The sequence below is a fragment of the Acanthaster planci genome, linkage group LG01 (assembly GCF_054643075.1).
Source record: "Acanthaster planci isolate LZ-2023a linkage group LG01, COTS_SCS, whole genome shotgun sequence".
In the NCBI taxonomy this organism is placed as follows: domain Eukaryota; kingdom Metazoa; phylum Echinodermata; class Asteroidea; order Valvatida; family Acanthasteridae; genus Acanthaster; species Acanthaster planci.
In genome coordinates, this window is record NC_141777.1 from 35,819,199 (window position 1) to 35,838,720 (window position 19,522).

Here is a 19,522-nt window from a genome sequence, read left to right on the forward strand (position 1 = left end):
GATCAATTAATGGAGTAACATTGTGCCTCTTTTCCAGGGCCCAATTTGTATTTCCTTTTTTTTTTACCAAAAGGGTCAGTCTCAAGTTCTCAGTCTCGCATGTCAATGATGTTACTGTTGGCATGACGTATTTACATGACTTACTGTGGTGGCACTGTGCAGCATTTCGGCAAATGCAGCACTCTTTAGCTTGAAGAGGCTCGTAACGTGCGCGTACCAACTGGCCATGACTGACGAGTGTTGTGCCACCCAAAGACCATATTTTACATGATCTTTCAGGTGTCATTGCTCTGGATTTTTATTTATTTAAATGCTTGGATGACTGCGTCGGTCGTACCGAATTATTAAAAAGAGGAAGACTCCACTACAGAGGCTGCAATCATGGAGAAAGGAATAGCCCACTTGTAATCGTGACTTTGCATTCACCAAACAAATGGGACATGTGGGTACAGTCAACTAATTCAAGCCCCATTGAAAACAGTTTAAAATCAGCACTGTTCAGCCTTCAGGGCCCAATAACATTCATACCAACGTCCGTGAGATTTCAGAAACACAAATAAAATTATTGTCTGGTCACTAATCTTTCAATTTCTTTTCAATTTTTTGTGGGTTAACCAATTACACTTTTAATTATTCCCACAAACAAAATCACCCCCCGAAAAGTGCTTTTTCTGAAGTCCGATTGCAGCCATTTTTCAAGTGGCATACCTCAACTTTCTGGGGCCAGTTTAGAACCATGATTTTTCAACCGTTGTTTTTAGCCATTCTGCTCTCATATGAAAGCTCAAAGACCAAGGGAGTTCATCCTGGTAACAATTTACACAATCTCACCATTTTGGGGGCCAAACAATCTCCTTTTTCAAAAGATACTAGGGGGGCCTTTTGATGCTAATGAGCTGGCCAGAAATTCTCATTTGAATTAATGGTCTGCACCAGTTCCATCAAAATTGTCCACTGCCAATTTGTTGTCCATTGGTGGCGCCCTTCACGGTTTATCGTTCGAAATTTGAAGTTACATCAGTTCGGAGGTTGCCAGCCCATGGTATTAATTTTGGTAATTTTTTGGTTGAAAAATGAATTCTTCAGCGAAAGTTGTGATTTCATCGAACAGAAGCAAAAAAGTTCCCGTCAGAGGTTTTGACAAACCCAAAACATTAAGGTAAAAAAAAGTCATTGGTCAGTGCATAGACTCGATCGATCGAGCAAGCTTGCAAGGGATTTCACAGGATCAGGATCATACGTAATCATGCAGATCAGAAGATTGTGCCAAAAACATATTTCGCTGGCATCCCATTTTTTTTTAAACGTTGACACGGTATCGATAATATCTAATTACTAATTTACTCTAGATGAACAATAGTATTAGGGCCTACTGTTAGTAAACATTCCAAAAATTCCTGATTACTGCCTGCAGCTTAGCCGGACAAGCGGGGTCAGTAGTATCGGAGCAATATCTGTGGTGTTTTCTTTGCAGTTAACTAGGCCAACATGTGCAACTTATCACAGTGACTAGGAAATGTAGAAAAAAAAATATCATTCAATAATAGATTTGCTTTTGTCGTCTTGAGTAATTTTAAAAAAAAAGATTTTGATACAGCAATGCAGTGTTTGAAATTTTATTTTGTCACTCCAAAACATCCTTTTTCAAAGTCTTTGTACGAATTTGGCTAAGACTGGCCAACAACGTGTTGACCACCACAGAACAGTGAAGTAAAAAAAAAACCAAAATGTGCTGTTTCATCACAAGGAGTGCTCATCATAGAATACCTTTTTGTGTAAATTCCGTAATAAAAATGATTCAAATTAAACACAACATCTTATAAATAACTTTGCTATTAGTGTTACCATGGAGAAATAAAACACTGTGTTTTATTTCTCCATGGTGTTACCAAAATTAGTGCAGAAGAAAGTATTTGATAAGGGCAATAACTGCACATGAACACTTCGGGTTCACAGCCTAATTAAAGCAATTGCACAAGCATTAAATTTGATGTTGTCAGATCATACCAAGCACCAACGATGGCATGAATATTCAACTTCCTATACTGCAGTACACAACATTTTAAGGATGCAGATTACCTGCGAAAAATTGCGGCGATGATTATGGGATACAAAGGGGGCTTGTGGGTGTGAAACAGGTGGTGCGTAGCAAGCATTCGCTGTACTCTGGCTATGGACATACCAGGCATGCCAGAAAATGGTAATTGACCGGATGTTATGGCCTTGGCAGTTCAAACTCCTGTGTCCTTCCTCCATGACCGAGTTTTCTTGGCCAAGTAGGCCTAGGGCCTAAGTGGTTACAGCCTGCAGCCGGCTGAAGACTCAGGGACCCGAGTGCTACATGTACAGTCTTTTTGGATTTTTATTCTAACCCCTAAAAATTTACAAGATGTACAATGTACATTGCCAGGATATTTCCCTTTTCTTTCCTAATCCTCGTGAATCCCTGGGCCCCTCATGGGGCTAGTATTTCTTTCTGTGATCTGTGGCTATTGAGGATTTTTTTTTTGTGGGGGGGGAATTGGAATTGCACAAGGTGGGAATCCCATCTTATGAATAGGAATTTACAATGTTAAAGAAATAAGAAGGAATTAAGATTAAGAAGGAACCAGACAAAGTTTTACTGTGGTAATGCCATGCTAGAATAGCAACATATCAGGACACTGAACCGGTCAGATATCTACTGCTGAAGTAAAAAAGACCTTGATGTAACATTCTGTAAATTCTTGCTGTTGCTCAAACTAAGTACTTAAATGTCTCATATGGAATATATCCCAGCCTCTGTGATAAAGCAGTGTACTTGTGTTATATGGCTCGGTGCATAACTGCTGCATACACTCATACAATACTCACTCCCCCAGTAAAAATAAGAAAAATGTGTGTCATTTCTGATGAATTTCAAAAAATGAGGAACGGCAAGAGTTTTGTATCCAGTCACCATGTGTGTTTTCCTGCCACCAAACGTAGCAAATTATACTTGACCTGTACATTCACTGAAGATCTGTCTATTCAGCTTGAGCGAAAAGCTGAAATTGTATTCAAAGTTGTTTTCAGTCATATTTGTACAACTTGTAGGTGTTGATAAAACTGGAAAGTCATAATAGCCAGGTATTGAAAAATTGATTGTTTTGTGTTCCGACCGGTGACAACAAATAAAAATTTTAAAATTGGTGCATTTTAGCAATTGGAGGAACCATATGTAGCAACATCCTGTAGAGTTTCCTTTCTTCCACTTCTGTGACCTGCGTTCGAATCCTACCCAGGTCAGCATGTGGATTTGGTTTTCAGTCCCTGCCTGACTCCATGGGTTTTCCCTGGAATATTTCATCTGGGGTTTTCCTCCCACCTCTGAAACTGAAGATTTCTTCAGTGTCTTCTTTAATTGTCACTGTATCCTGTAATCGGCGCTGCACGCACTGTTGGACGAACAGAATGAAATAAGTTTCTTTCCTTCACAGCTACACACAGTTGAAGGAGGAGAACAGCATCCTACACCAACGCAATGCTGATCTAGAACACAAAGTTTCCAAGCAGAACAATGCTCTAACTGCTGCACAGGTACATGTATGTTGTTATAAATAGGGCTGTGCCAAATGTCCAAATATTCGATTGATTGTCAAATATTTGAATGTTATTTTTTGAATCTGAATAATCGAATGCGAAATTCATGAAAAGGAAGGGAAAAATTTCTTTTTTTTTAAATGAAAAAAATTGCACTGTGGAGGCTTGTTTCAAGCAGATTCAAATGAAAAACGTCAGAAATCTTACAATGATTTAAAGAGTAAATTATTTATTAAATAATTTAAAAGGAATAGAAATTTTCAACAAGGCAAGAAGTTTCGTTTGTCTCTTAAATCTTGCATAATTGTGGCTGGAGATACTCCTAGATGCGAGAAGCTATTATATTGATCAAAATGTACAATTTTGTGTGTTACTGCAACTGATTTTGTATATGGTTTGTTCATCAACAATCTGCTGGTCGGTGCAACCGAATATTCGGATATTCGATCAAATTGAAGGTCAAATATTTGAATTGTAAATTATTTGAATTGACTCAGCCCTAGTTACAAATGATTTTAGGTTTCTCATGATCAAACATAGCAACCGTACCAGGCCAAGAAGTCACGCGGTAATTAAATTTTCACATGCAGAATGAATTTTAAAATTAAAACCCCTGAGAACATTACTTTGTGTCTCAATAAGTGTGGTTAAGAAATATCACAAGGACCTTTCAACTCATCCACTTATTTCTTTCCTGAAGTGACCAGCTCACGGTAAGAGAACCTTTCAAATGAACCAAATCTGTCTGTAGGCTGCATCAAGCATGTGCCTGTCCCCACGGATTAAAAAAATCCAAATTTATTTTACAGAGGAATGCGAAGACATTTGAGAAGGAAAACCAAACTTTGAAGGAGCAGCTTGAAGAAGAAAGAAAGCAGCAAACAGGTGAAAGAAACCACCCTTCTAAGATGCTCTAAAAAAATCATTGTTTTCTAGTCGCCTGACCTATTTATTTATTTTGTTTATTTATTTATTTATTTTTGTATTCCATTTCTTTACCCAGGGTATGCCCAAACAGTTAAAAACTGGTGCCCATTGGGGCCCTGCATATTACAAACAATTAAGTAATGGTAAACTCACATCACAAGATTATTATTTTGATGGAAGGTACAATGAACACGAAATCAAATAAACTAATTTCAACATACATGTACCGTACGTCATAGAATAAGCAAATGAACATGGCACTGGTAAAATAAAAAACTAAATTTACTCATTTTGTTCATGGTAAAACACATATTTAGATGCTGATTATGTTACCAAATTTAAGAAACCCATTGGGAAGAACGGGGAAATTCTGATCCGGCTCCAGCGTACTTTGTGAGCATGCTGGCATCCTAGTACCAAGACTCCGTAGAACAGCTTTTGATTAATTAAAGTCAATTAGAAACTGGTTTTCATGGAGCTCTGCATAGTACAGACAATTAAGCAGTGGTAAACCCATAGCACAAGAATATTACATTGTTGGAACATACAATGAACACTCGTACAATATAAAAAGTAATTTAGCATACAAAGTGCGTCATAAAACAAGCAAATGAACATAGCACTGGTAAAATAAAAATAAACTTATTTATACATTTAAAACATAAATTCCCATCCGGCTTTGGTATACTTGTATATATTGGCAACCTAATTCCTGACTCCGCAAATCAGCTTATGGGTAAAGTCTGTGACATATCCATGACTGTAAAATGATATTTAGAGTCAGTTTGAATAATGACGGCAGGCTCTTCTTGTTTGTAGTAATTTGAAAGGCACCAAAAGTTGTATTAAAAGTCCTATAGAGAATGATTCCCCAAGCCTCACAATCTTACAGGTTTCACCAGATAGCCTTTGATTATAATTCTGTCCTTGAATGGGTAAGGCAGTTAATTTTTCTTGCTTGTGTTTCACACAAAAACTCCAGAAGGTTACAGGCATGATTACATTACAGACTACCTTGGGTAAAGAGAGGCCATGGTATTTCGCACTCTCAGGACACTGAGCTGCCCAAATCCCATGACTCAGAACGGCAGAGATACTTGGAGGTTTATTCATTTACAGGTAGTTCCACAGTTTGTTTTTCAGGTCTTCTTGTATATTATGGTATTTACCGCTCTTTGTGTTTGATTACAGAATATGTTGAAAATGTGACCAAGCAGTGGACAACAGACAAAGAAATGCTCACCGACAAATTGTAAGTAAACCTGTTTCCTGGAATGGGATATGTGAACCAATGTCAACAGTAATTGTTGTAGCATAGAGTCTGTCCGAAAATGTTCCTGTCGTCACCATAAAATTTGGACTTGCAGATCATGGATGACAAAAGGCCCAGAACATGTTTTCTTTTTCTCGTATTTTATTAGATTACGGTGTGAGATGAAGCTGGAAGACCTAGGAGTGAATCCAGGTATGGCTTTGTAGAAAAATAAAGCTTTAATAAAAATTGACATGTCATTGACATTTATAAAAATTGACACGTCATCGGAACATGTCATCGATATCCTGAAATGGGTTAACCCCTTCCCGCCGAGAAGCAGCTAGACACACTATAAAAATTGAGATCCTCAGCCTACTTTTCAGCTATTATTCTCGGCCTACGCTCGAGCGAACACGGTGAAAGAAGGCAGACCCTGGCTCTTGAATGGTAATTGGTCTTTGTGCGTAGCCCAGAAATTAAAAGACCAAATTTGCATCATAATCACCAGCTTCACAATAGTCCCACTTTGAAAAGAGGCAACGGGAATGTGGAAGGGTGAGTAGAGCCGCATGCCACCGAACAATCAGCCTTTTCACCGTGTAACTCAAAGCGTGCAGAGCACGCAGGGCCACAAATGGAGAATTTGTGGTTTGGCAGGTGGCCTTTGTGGCCAAGCGAGGCTGGAATTCTTGGAGTCGGCTTTCGGAAAAAAATTCCCCTCGTCAAGGGGTTAAGGTGGTGCTCGCATTCCCAAACTTGTCCAAAGGGTCAGTGGCCTGATTTATTAGGTGGTTGTTAAGGTCATTTTTTTTCCTCCACACTATGTTTACCAGACCTCCATTCAGGATGCAACAAGTTTCTAAATATTTTGGAAAAACCATCTGCAATTCTTTTCAGTCATATTTTGTCAAAATTACGGACTCCCCAACTTTTGAAAGTCAGTTGAACAGCATACAACTGAGGATCTTAGGGGCCCACAATTTCCCGATTCAAAGAGGTGATCAACTTCTCATTTTTGTAGTCTATTTACAAAATTACCCTTCACACCAATTTTCAGCTTTGCACCTGTATAAGTATAAATTTGGGGTCCGATGTGTGACCTTTTTCCTGTCCGTTACACCTGACTTGCGTAATTTGACAAGGAATATCTTGGATGTTGATTTCAAACCCTGGCATTTTGTATTACTGGTACTTAATCACTCTTGGAAATTAATGAGTGTTCTACATTTAAAAATCATATGCCAGATGCAACAGGGACAGAAAAATAAAGTGGACCCCAAATTTACAGAATGACCCTAATGCTACCGAAACAAGCAATTTATGAGTGCCCATATGGGGCACTGCTCCCAAACCTTCAAATATATGAAGTCGAAAATTACGTCCCTACCTCCCTTTGTTTGGTTTATAAAAGCATTTTGAGTCAGCTTCTTTTTCAAGCAAATTGGATTTGGGTCACATGGGAGATTCCTCGATTTTGTGTGATTAGGCATGGAACGACCCTCTTAAGAATGGACACAATTTGATTTGGACCGAGGATTTTAGCTATGAACTGAACTCAAACAGTTGGCAGAAATGTATGTTTTGTGTAATTTACAACTGTAGGATATGTGTGGCCGAGTTCTATACTCCTGAATTGATTCCACTGAAGCAAAAGGCTTCTTTTTTCAATGGTGGAAGAGGTAGGACTATCATATGAGAAAGTGAATAACCCCACATGCCTTACCACCGAAAGGAATTCAGCACCACAGTTTGCAAATGGTCCATCTGTTTCTTACTCTGTTATTTCTCATTTTTAGTAACTTTAGATGACGGCACAAATACAGATGAAGACAAACTGCTTAAGCAGGAGGCTGCGGTGAGTCTACGCTGTAGGAGTCTGCCACTGTTTCACACGCTGGAACTGTTCAAGTCTTTGCCTGGAGTATTTGTGTAGTGTTTGACAACAGAGCCAAATCAAAATTCATAGAGCAGTCGGCACACAAAGCTGTTGAGTTAATGTACATTTACACGTATGCCCATGTGAAAACACTTCGTAGAGCAGGGTACCAGCTGACGGGGCTCACACTGCAAATTGCTTGAAGCAGAAGCTAGGTAGATTGTGTAAAACAGTATCATTATTTGTAGCTCAAACAATGACTAAAAAGATTGATGTGCATTTTGAGTGGCACAGGAAAAATGGTTCGACTTGCATGCATGCATCATAATAATCTCAGAGATGCTTGAAATGTTTTGTTATTAGTATTTGTTTGGTTTGATAGAAAAGGGCCGAGGTTCTGAAAGAGAGGTTAGAGGAGAATATCTCAAATAGCCAGAACTTCCTCCAGAGAATGCAAGTGAGTAGACATTTTACCGTGACTCAAGCACCAAAGTGGTTTGGGCATTAACGCATTGCTTGACAATTTTCCATACCGAACCAGGTTGAGAACTGTCAATTTTACCAGTAATGTGGGAGGTAATCAGAGGCATTTTCAAGATGTATTTTTTTTGCGTTGGGAGATGTTAATTTTATATAACAGGTCTTAATAATACGTTGGGTAAGGGCAAGACCTGTTATATAAAATTAACATCTCCCAACGCAAAAAAATACATCTTGAAAATAGTTCGCGGTACCCGCTGCTTCATTTGACTCGGACCGGCCAGCCGACCCCAGCAAGCTCGGTGGTCGAGTGGTTAAGACATCTGCACTAGTAAGCAGGAGGTCGTGGGTTCGAGTCCCACCCGAGTAAGCTTGTGAGGTTTTTTTCGCAAGCTCTCGGACAAGCACTGAGCATACAGTGCTTGTTAATATACGTTGGGTAAGGGCAAGACCTGTTATATAAAATTAATCAGAGGCAAACAAAGTTCTTCTTGCTTTGGACTGTTAATGGAAGAAAATGAGATTCCTCCGTTTTGGACTCAGTATAATCTATGCTGTCATGTCATACAGCTGAAGCATTTGTCTTCAAGCCAACTTCAGCCGGGACTATTTCCAAAACAGTGTTGGATGTTGTGAATCAGGAACTTGTTGCAAAGAGATAAATTGTTATCGCTGCTGAAAATAATGTCAACTTGTCAAACAAACTAGTGTCTTGCAAACTGGTGGTTTGGTTAGGTTGAACACATTTCTTCAGGATGTCTTTCTGCAAGGACACTGCCCGACAGTTGATTTGTCAATCTGCACAGAGCTATTGCTGATGCAGATAAACAGATAAGAACACTTGTATCAATTTTAAGTACAGCCAAGCATGATTTTATTCATCCTTGAAATATTTTTTTACAGGAAATAGCAATGCAGAGTCGGGAGGCCTTGAAACAGCTTGACTGCTGAGGAGCCGTAAGTCCACTTTTTCATGTGCCGTTTACTGGCTGCAGAAAGGCACTGTGAAACACAGAGAACCAAGTACCATTACCCCAAGGAAATACACGTACATGTATGCCGTGCAAGTGTAAGGAATGGGACATGTGAAAGAACAAACCATTCTGGTTTGAATACAGTGCAGGTGCGGGGCCAACTATCAATCAATTATTGATGAAATTTTGTATTAGGGTATGTAAATTTTAGTTTGTAAATTCTTACATTTTGTCCCAGACAGCATACCATTACAAACAAAAAACTGCCCCACATAAAATTCGTCCTTTTATTTTAATTTCATGACAATAACCACTACAGTTCCACTGTGTAACAAAGACAATTGCCTTTTGTTCTGATGGGCACCATTATTTTAAACCTCAGCACTGCTGAGACTGTCATTGGTCTTTTCAGATGCCATCACAACGAGCAATTGCTTTTTGGCTGAAAGTACAATTGTAATGAGTGTAATATACTTGGATTTTTTTAATTCAAAGAAAGTTTTGCCTTTTGTTAAAGCAGTTTAGTCAATGTTGAACACAGAATTATCAATGTCTCCAACCAGTTTCAGAGATTTCAAGTGATCATGTTTAATCACGACTTGTTAACTGGAAATAATAAAAACCTGGATTTAAAAAAGAGATCTGGACCATTGAAGTGATTTTAATAAAAATCGATTTTGAAAATTCATTGAAACTTGACTGATTAGCTGATTCAGTAGGTTTGTTGTAAGCAGTGGATCAATAAGTTTAAAGATGGCCAAAGCTTGTTCATGGATCTGATTTGACGTCAGCTGTGTGCATTGCATAACTGCCGACAGTCCTCCTCCTGAACGCCCCGGTAGACGTCAAAGTGATGGTTGAGACCCTTCTGGCAGTGGATCAGGTACTTGCTGCCCAACGCTCCCTCGGGATGGCTGACGCCGTAGAACACTCGCCTGATCCGACTATGCACCAAGGCCATAGCACACCTGTGTGAATCGACGCGAGATACGATCTTCAGATTTTTGTGCATTATCACTGGCCTTGGAAGTTGTAGTAGCAGACAAGGTGGAAACATGGGGAACTTCAATCCCCATCCCCCCTCCGCTGCAAGAATCTATCTAGTCACCAGAAATTGTTGCCCAGTTTTTAACAGTGAGCGATGATGTTCCTGTAAATTTTCCCAAAGTTAAGTAGCCTTTTCCTAATGGTCTTTAACTTGTCCAACAATTTCCAACTTTATCCCCCCCCTATTGCTTAAACCTTAGACCCTTCAACCATGGTCCATGCTTCAACATAAGTTCCAACCACTTCCCAGGTTCTTGACTTCCCACTTCTTAGGCTAAGGCTACGACTAATAATAGCTGCATAAAAACATTTCTTTTACTAATAGCTGTCTAGTGGATAGTAGGAAATCCCCTGCAGCTTGGAGTTCCCACTTTTCAAAAGTAAAATGTTGAATGAAGACTGTGTTGATTTTTTTTCCACTTTGGAAAATGCCTGACAGCACACATGCTGTTAAATTAAAAAACCAACATTAATGATGAACATGCCAAAAAATGGAGACATGATAACAGATTTTGTGTGAACAAGTAAAAGGAACCAGGAAAGAGAAATCTTTTTATAAATTTTTACTAACAACCCTTGAAATTGCATCTTTGGATTTCAATTAACCTCATTTTAAATTTGTGTTTTGCAATTTTAGCCCATGTTTTGATGCTTTTTTGGTTTTTAAGCTAATGCTTTTTGCATATTCATGAGCAGAACTATGATGTCATCCAAGGCACTGAATCTCAATGTTGCACTGATTTGTGCACAGAAAATTTCTAGATACTTTTAACCGCTGCTATGGCAGATTCCATTTTCTTTGATAATTTACTGCTGTGTAAGTTAAAGGCAATAATCCAGCAAAAATCCTTTTCACAGAAATGTTCCCAGACTGCCAATTTAGGGTTCACAATTTGAATATGAAAACATGCAACCTGAACCATATCGTCCTGGATAAGCAAAAGTACCCTCACGTGTCCAGAAATGCTTGATCAATTTTTAATGTTTGAAAAAGTGCACTGTTCAGTTCACATAACTCAAAAAAGATTTCAAACCGTCTTCATACATGGAAGAAGAGTACAGAGATACACAAAGAGTGATTCTAAGAAAAATTGATTTCCTGGATCCTTCAGGAGGAGTTACTGTCCAACCATAACTAAGAAAAATTAATCACTCATCGGACTGTAAACAATTTAAATCAGAAACTGTCTTCTAGTTTGGTATTTCAAAACAGCAGGGTCATTCAGGAACAAAGCACGTGCATGAATCTATCCCGGGCCGTGTTGATAGCACAGACCTCACACATGTATCAGAATTCCTTTCATTTTTGGCACACTCTGTTGAGATACTGCACTGGCTCATTGTGGCGTCAGGAGTCTTATGCCTTGGACCTGATTTCCCCTCCCTGTCATTAACCTAACCCTCCTCAATCCTTCACCTGTTGGAGGATTGAGGAGGGTTAGGGTTAGAGCAGTCTGTTGAGTGTATCAACTGCCCATTTTAACCAACTAACTAACCAACCCTAACCCCTTGGGGACCACTGAAATCATGCATAACCTTGTTGGGTTCAGCATGGTTAGGGTTAATTGCTCATGTTGAGAGACATTTCAGTAAACTTGTTAACTCACTGTGTCGGCCATTTAAGAAATGAGGATATTTTCTCTCCAGTCACTTACATGACACATGGTTCCCGTGTGATGTACAGATCATAACCTGTACAAAGATAAGGCCCCTGTGGCTTAGAGATCCCCGATGAGCCATGATTGCCAGACTGCTGAGCTAATCCCGCTGCTTCATTCCTATCCGTGCGGTCATCAACACAGCATGGTGATAAAATCCTGCCATTATCCCCTCTGGATGGATTAGCACTTCCTTCCCTACGAGTCTTATCTACACAGTCTGGAGTTCGAATCCCAATTTTGTCGGTCTCATCTGTAATGTCTGGTGGCTCCCTGCTGGCCCCAGGATATACCGGTGACCCTTTGACATACAACACACTGGGATCCCTGCTACTGTCAGTCGACACTGTGTTCGTATCTATTTGTTGAGCAGCTGTATCACCTGTGTCAATCTCATGGGTCATGAAGTAATGTCCTGGTGCTAGAGCAACGAGATAAGAAAAAAAAAACCCCAAAATTTAACATACCTGCAGCTAAAGTGAATCAACTTCATTTGATATTGCACTGAACAGAATCAAATAAAAGTCCACACTATCTCCAGAGAATTTACATCCCCATGGAGACTCATCTTTAAACTGCAGTTGCACGAAGAGCTCTTGTACACTTTTTCCTGGATTATCCTGAAAGTGAACACAATCTTGCATCTTTTTCTTTTCATGTAAACCTGTAAGGTAAAAGTGACACTAAGCTATTTGAAAGAATCTAAACATCTAACCAACCACTCCTTGGACTGGAATAGAGAAAAGCTCTTTCTAAAGGGGGTGAGGGCAGAGCACTCCTCGGCCGTTAACTGACCAACCAACAGTGCTGGAAGGAGGCCTGTCCAGAGTGTGATGATCTCCTTTCCTTCTTTCTTTTTCATTTCTATTTTCCCTCCTGTTTTATTTTTCCATTTTTTTTTTCAGGAGAGGAATCCCCCCCCCATCCCCCTCACAATGCTCATGCTTGGAGACTGCTCAGAGTCACAAGATCACATAGGTCAACTAAACAAGGCCTGACAGCCTTTGGAGTCCTAGCCTGTAAGCCGCTGTAGGATCCAATTATAACAATGTTTACTGCCTTGCCTTTGCCCAGATCTGGCAGGCACTTTCTGCTGTTGACTGCCCAGTGTGATGAGGTCCTCACAGATCTGTCCACTGCATGATCTGTATAATCCATGAACTATCATACTTGACATGTTCAGTAGCTCGAGAGTTGACTAAGGATGTAAAAATATCATTGCCGGACTGAGGACTAGGATGAACGGGCTAAAAATTGGGGTGAATTGGCCGACGGAGACAGCTTAACATTGACATGGTTAGAAATAACACAGGTGCCTATGAAGGCCACAAGCTATTGGCTTCTTACATTTCCTGTAGACTCATCTATTATTTCCCACTAGCCGCAGCCAAGTAATTTGGATGCTGTCTGATATCAACTATAAAACTTCCGGAATGCACTGACCTTTGACCTCCCATGCCCCTCCCCTCTGACCATGTGCCACTAGGTCGATGCAAACCATGACGGCATGCTTCAAGGGGCTATGACTGAGGTGACGAAGGTCGTAGCAGGAAGCTAATACGGTGTCAGTCGCGGGATCCACTATGACTGCACCGATGGGTTCCTGGGAGAAAAGGACAAAAAGAACTCACAGTGAGTTTCTCGCTTCATTCCCGGCCTTTGACTTCATCTGATTTGTACCCCCCTCCACTCTGGAGTTTGTAGCTCGATACAAAGTCGTCTTCTGCGCGAGGAGTATTGAACTCTATGCTATCGATTCGAAGAGGTGTACTATCATCGAGTGTGAACATTACAGGTCTACAAGCAGTTGCAGGGATTTTCTGTTGCAGGAGGCACACACCATGAAGACAAGTATGGACGAGCTGCAGGCAACAGGTCTCTCCTAGTATGTGAGGTTTGGAGAAAAGTCCCCACATCACAAAATCCCCAAGAAACAAAAGTTCAAGTAAGACGGAAGACACAGGCAAAACCCTGAAACTTTTGCAAGTAATTTGTGAGAGAATTTATTGACCTGCCAATCTTACCATTCCCCGATGAAGGCCATCCCTCGCCGCCCCTACTGCGTCCATCATGTGGCTGGCGATCCTCTCTTTGTCCACGTCCGTGAAGACTTGACCGCTTACGACCTGACTGAGCCTGAGAGTGTTCCACAGAGAGATGTATACCCTGAAGTGATTTTTACAATATGCGGGTAATTCTGCACCTAGCCGGTTGGAGTCAAAGCCTTGGAGTTGCCCTTGGGCAAAACCCTTTGCTACTCATTGCATCTCTTCACCCAGAAGCACATGTCTGCTTGAATATGTAGATGAGCAGGATCAAGCCAAAAATTTAGTATTTTTCAATTCCGTAAAAATCAATCAGCAATTGGTGATGTTAAGCTATTTTAACAAGGAATTTTACAGAGTTTGGTTGGTTTTAAAAGTAACACCCAACTTTTTTTTCAAGGAATAAATACCCTTTTTAATTAAAAAAGACATCTGATTGTTAAATCGTGGTAATCGTTTAGAATTTCATTACTGTCTCCCAATTAAAACACCGAGTTTCACTAATGACATTCAAGTCCCAGTCAGTGTCTACTGTCTGAGTTTTGAGTCATGAATTTGAGTCACGCCTAGGGTAAGAACCTCTCAATAATGAAATACACGTACATCTGTTAGCAAACAACCAGAAGAGGAAAAAACATGTTGATTTGGTCGCAGCTCATTGCTTAACCAGTGAAGGGGTGCACTCGTACTTTGTATCAAGAGTTTGATGACAGGTAATAAATTAATGTCAAATGTCATCTCATATTCTCACCGTGCCAGAGGATATTTCCAAATACACTGCAGTTTTTGACAACGGGAGGACACGGTCCCTGAAAGTTGACTGGTTCCTCAAATCATCATTGATTGATTGATATGTCTCTTATGTAAGTTTGAACTAAACACATACAAAATTCTGATTAGAACAGACGTAACTTTGGTCCCAAGTGCACTGAGCATGTTTTTGTGGTAAAATGTTTCCATCCAAGCCAGCAATTTCATCACACATTTGGCAAGCAGGTAAGCCTTTGGTGACTAAATTTGACTAAAATCTGGTACACTGAGTTATCTGACTGCAAATTAACATAATTTGAATTCCCCAGGTTGGGGAGTCAGGTTGGCAAGGTAGTTCTTTCCTCGCCTTCCATCTCTGTGGTCCTGGGTTCGATTACCGGCCCGGTCCACATGTGGATTGGGTTTTCAGTCCCTACCTGACTCCGTTATTGTTACCCAGAATATTCCTCTGGGGTTTTCCTCCCGCCTCTAAAACTGTAACTGCTTCTTACTGTCTCCCATTTACTGTTGGGTTGTTTGGCGGCTGCCCGAAGCGCCCTTGTATGCCATTGGCTCAACCATGTTTAAATATATTTATTGCTCCATGCTTAATGTCTTCATTGTACAGTGCATTTGAACATATCTATATGAAATTTGCGCTTTATAAATGAATACATTATTATTATTATTATCATAAAGACACTGCTGCTATACCTTGTGATTCAGGGCAAGCTTTTGCATAGCGACCACCATCTCAGGAATGGACTAGATCCTATGTGCCTTTCTTATCCACTGGAAACAGTGTATTGGTGCAAGGAATCTCTTATGTTACTGTATGTAACCAAGCACAAGCTTGCCCTGAATCAAGAGGTATGGCTACGGTGTCCAAGTATGGAGAACTCAAATTGTTTTGGTCACGTGAATTTAAAGAACTCAGTGTACCAGATTTTATTCAAATTTAACTCCCAAAAGGCTTATTACCATTGGTGTAAGCCTAGAAGGCAGAAGATCAATTATGCACAGCCGGCACCGGCACTAGATGGAGAAGGTGAACCATTTTCAAGAAATGGTCTTTGAAAATATTCCACTCACTGTTTGTTCTGATGGAAGACTACTGGCCACTCTCGGGAGGCCTCCTCAAACTGTTGCCGGGTGATGGGTGCTGTCTTGGATACCATGGCGACAAAGGGTTGCCCCAGCCCCAAGCCATCTTGGCAAGTGCTGGGCCTGCCACTGAAGATGTCAGACAACGATGCAGGAGAGCTGGACGTTTTCACGTCTGTGACCAGACAAAGGATCACTTCCAGACTATCTCCTTGGAGGACCACATAGCCACCAAAACAAGTTAGAATCTGTTTTTCTCCCCACACGCATAACAGTAGCATATTTTTCTTTAATTTCTAGCCTTAAAATTAACGATCTTTCTCCACAGTCAGATGGTTTCCAAGGCTGTCAAACTGCTGAGATTATCCTCAACTATATTGTGATTATTAGAAGATAAAACTGATTTTCTTTGGTATGTGCTATACATAAATTTTTCAAAGAGAAATGATACAGCACATCTGGTCTTGTATAATCAGACCACTGATTAACATAGAGATAATCAGTAATAAAATGTGGCATACTTTACATTTATTGAACCAGCCCAGAAAATGTTGTCTGAAATTTGTGTAAGTCTAATTTTTATTCCATTTTCGGGGCATGTCCTTTCCTACCATCAGTCTTTAAAAATCATATCTACAGTGACATATACTTTACTGTTTTATTTATAGTAGCTGTTTCTTGCTTCATTGCTGCTCTTGGACAAGCCCAAGCACCAGGATGTCTAGATCTGCCCCCAGACGTTCTCCCAGTCTTCAATGTCAATGCAACTCTAAATCATCTCGTTTGGCCTTACCTCCCAATTGTGGTTTGTCTTTAGTAATTTTCCGCACTCGCTTGACATGTGGTAGTGCAGTCAGTGGGAAGACACTTTGAAGATCTCTGTAAAACAGACAATTGAAAAACACTAAAGATCTCAAGTAGACAGAATTTCATATCTGAAAAAAATTGCTTCTTTTCTGAGGATCGTCCAACTGAGGGAGTACCCTGAAGATCTAAATTAATGTAATTTTGTAGTGTTTGATGAATTCTATCGCAACTGTGAGATCATGCATAAAATCTCACATGAAAATATATCTAAAGCAACGGTAATCAATTATTTTTTTCAATTAAAACTGAACGAAAACAAAAACCAAATTGAAGAGGGAGTTTGGGAAGAATAGTGCTTCACACACCTGATGATTCTTGAAGTTGTCTTTGGATCCAAAATTGGTGCAGCATAAACCTTCACTAAACAAAGAAAAAGAAGTCAGAAAGCTCTATTAACGGTGACCTGTCACTGTGACACTGTCAATCTGACGGTGTGTCTGTGAGGAGAGGCAAGCAAATGATGAAAAAGCTCAAGCTCACCAACATGAACGGCGACATCCTTGTGATTCACACTCAATTGTCTGACCAGATTGAAAATTGTTTGACTCACCAATCTTGCAAACTCTGGCATCTCCTTGTAAGTTTTAGCAAAGCCTTTAAAATTTCCCACCAACGATAACATGAGTCCCTTTTCAGTGAATAAATACTTTTAACAACTATATCTGAATATATATTAACATGAGTGAAAAGCCAACAAATTTATGCATCAAAATCCTGAATTCCAGAAAAAAAAAATTATGAGCAATCATACCCCTGGATACAGGACGAAGCTACCCTGGAACGACGACAAAAACAAAAGAGATCTACATGTACATGTAAATAAACTATATAGTTTATAAATAAAAATACCGAAGTCGACTGATGTTACATCACTTGAGAGAACTGGTATAGGAGTGCAAGTCAGCGAACGTTCGTCACCCCAAGCATTAGGAGAGGTTACTTCTGCTGTTGGATCTATTGAAGAAACATACAAGAAACTCACTTGGCGCAAAACTTAACCACACCGGATATCTATACCTGGACACCACTTGGCATCCTGGGCAAAATCTTTATGATGAGACGGGTCTCAAAATTCCAAGTGTTTTCTATTTTGTTTCAATACTGTTTTTAGGAGTTATAGCTTTCTGATGGCTGATATGTCACTGCTGGGAAAGACATGGTGATGTCCGTGTATAGAGTTCTTCCCATTTATTGGCTAAATCAGAGTGACCCATTGGTCACTGATGTGTCAAAGAAGTAAGAGTTAACCTTTCTGGCTCAGGCTTGCCAAGTGGTTGCCTGCTGGGATCAATGACAAATGTTGATATTTCTGATGATGTTCCCACATAAAAGGGCCTTTTGTCTACATGATGTGGCAGACAAAGGGGCCTTTTGTCTACATGATGGGGCAAAGGCCCCATACTATTCGTGTAATTCTTTGGGTGAGCAATATTAACAAGACAGTTTAGCTGTTAGTATTGGTTGAACACCCGCCTGGTGGCCATCTTAAATGGCTGATATTCACCTGTTGGCTCATTGCAATCTGTACCCACCTACACAGTTACAATACAGGCCACACATATGCCAATCTCTGACAAACAAGATTGGCATACGACAGGCACATACTGTAACATGGCTAGAAGGATGTTTTAAGATAATGAAGTAAAATTGTTGTGACTTGACAGTTTAAGACTGGTCAAGTACAAATTTATTCCATTATTGGTGTTAAATGTATTCTACCCAGTTCTGCAGTATTCTGGGTTGTCCAGAACATATGACCAACTGCCTTGGGGTTATATTCATGTTTGGCACTGCACAGTCTGAACTGTAGCTGGACTATGGTTGAACCATGGAGGTAGGTTGAACCTATGCCAGTTATAGTTGGGACATGGCCCAATTAATATTGGGAGTTAATTGAGGCATAACAGCAATGTCTATCTCTGACAACACCACCAGTACAAATGCTGGATGTGATCGGATGATCTGCACAATTGGTTGATTGTATCATGGAGATAACACCTCCATCCGTTCATCCTGCAGGAAATCTCTGACTTTTTAATAATACTCCTTTTCAAAACAACCTTTCACAGCCGTGAATCAAAAGAAAAGGTTGTTAGCTGATGGTGGAAGTATCGACTTATTGTGCAACAATCAACCCTGTCATGGAGATCAACCAATAAACAAACCCACTACAAACATGACAAACAAACCGTGGTTGTCAGTGAGTGATTTAAAAAATGTGACCAAAAAACCTCAAGGGACAAAGTAGAACCATCCTTGCTCTATGGTAAAACGGATTACAGCGACTCCTTAGTCAAGGTCAGGTTTGCCACCAAATCGGTTCAGGAAAGAATTCACACCACCAGACTATAGAGCAGTTTGAGTTAAGCATATCGATAGGGGAACATGTACATGTACCCTCAGAACTGTGGAGTCTGACGTCCGTGGGGGCGGGGCGGACGTCGGACCCCACAGTTCTGGGGGTATATACTGCACTGGACATGCTGGCTTGAGGTGACATCCCAGTGTGGGTACTTTACCAAGTACCAACGTAAAAGTAAAATTCTTTCCACAGTTTGCGTACAACAGTAAAACTTATCAATTTTTCGCTTCTTAGACATCTCAAAACACTTCCAGCTATTTTGAAGGTTCATTTGTTCATTTTCTCGCTACACTGTCAGTTCACTCAGCCCCGCGTGGTCGAGACAATTGACATTCGTCTTGCTCCCTGTACCGGTCAGTGTATTTCCATATTGATGACACATCGTGTATACTAGTCTGGTAGGCCACTCTTTAGTACATGTACGTGTAGACTGCGCGGCGCTATACTATCTTCAGTCCAGAGCATAAAAACAACTCATTCGTGAACTTGGCTTGGAGGTGACACTGTCGGCCCCCGACTTTTGAGCTGTTAATAAGGTGTTCTGTCGCAGTTCTTCGTGCACACTGCACACATGAAAAGAATGACACATTGGTAATGTACATTCTTTTTCTGATTA

At 40.2% G+C, this 19,522-nt stretch overlaps 3 protein-coding genes across 4 annotated transcripts in view; 2 read left to right on the top strand and 1 right to left on the bottom strand.

Moving 5' to 3' along the window:
• The first annotated feature begins 983 nt into the window (after window positions 1-983).
• On the top strand, window positions 984-9,767 carry LOC110990319 (uncharacterized). The gene is made up of 8 exons (XM_022255249.2): window positions 984-1,159; window positions 3,459-3,558; window positions 4,371-4,446; window positions 5,680-5,740; window positions 5,910-5,953; window positions 7,540-7,598; window positions 8,002-8,076; window positions 9,003-9,767. The coding sequence occupies exons 1-8, from the start codon at window positions 1,074-1,076 to the stop codon at window positions 9,048-9,050; spliced, it is 549 nt and encodes a 182-aa protein (XP_022110941.2). The 5' UTR covers window positions 984-1,073; the 3' UTR covers window positions 9,051-9,767.
• Window positions 9,347-19,392, bottom strand: LOC110990318 (tRNA-specific adenosine-34 deaminase regulatory subunit adat3-like). 2 transcript variants are annotated; one of them, XM_022255248.2, is made up of 9 exons: window positions 19,108-19,392; window positions 17,394-17,498; window positions 16,850-16,904; window positions 16,471-16,556; window positions 15,666-15,852; window positions 13,803-13,914; window positions 13,222-13,381; window positions 11,776-12,199; window positions 9,347-10,041 (listed from the first exon to the last, which is right to left on the bottom strand). In XM_022255248.2, exons 1-9 carry the CDS (start codon window positions 19,175-19,177, stop codon window positions 9,861-9,863), a joined length of 1,380 nt encoding a protein of 459 aa, XP_022110940.2. In that variant the 5' UTR covers window positions 19,178-19,392; the 3' UTR covers window positions 9,347-9,860. The 2 variants fall into 2 exon arrangements, with proteins under 2 accessions (XP_022110940.2, XP_022110938.2); XM_022255246.2 differs by having other exon boundaries at window positions 15,666-15,888.
• lyst (lysosomal trafficking regulator) overlaps window positions 19,361-19,522 on the top strand; it is a 74,775-nt gene continuing 74,613 nt past the window's right edge. The window contains exon 1 of the mRNA XM_022255242.2: window positions 19,361-19,497. The gene's annotated coding sequence lies outside the window, so the exon portion shown is untranslated. The remainder of the gene's footprint in view (window positions 19,498-19,522) is intronic.

Coding starts and splice junctions, on each gene's coding strand:
- LOC110990319 (XM_022255249.2), top strand. CDS start 1,074: ATGAATTCTTCAGCGAAAGTTGTGATTTCATCGAACAGAAGCAAAAAA. Junction 4,447..5,679: donor AGAAAGAAAGCAGCAAACAG/GTGAAAGAAACC, acceptor GTTTGATTACAG/AATATGTTGAAAATGTGACC. Junction 7,599..8,001: donor TGCTTAAGCAGGAGGCTGCG/GTGAGTCTACGC, acceptor TTGGTTTGATAG/AAAAGGGCCGAGGTTCTGAA.
- LOC110990318 (XM_022255246.2), bottom strand. CDS start 19,177: ATGAACCTTCAAAATAGCTGGAAGTGTTTTGAGATGTCTAAGAAGCGA. Junction 15,889..16,470: donor AGACAAACCACAATTGGGAG/GTAAGGCCAAAC, acceptor TGGTCCTCCAAG/GAGATAGTCTGGAAGTGATC. Junction 13,915..15,665: donor GTCTTCCATCAGAACAAACA/GTGAGTGGAATA, acceptor GAACACTCTCAG/GCTCAGTCAGGTCGTAAGCG.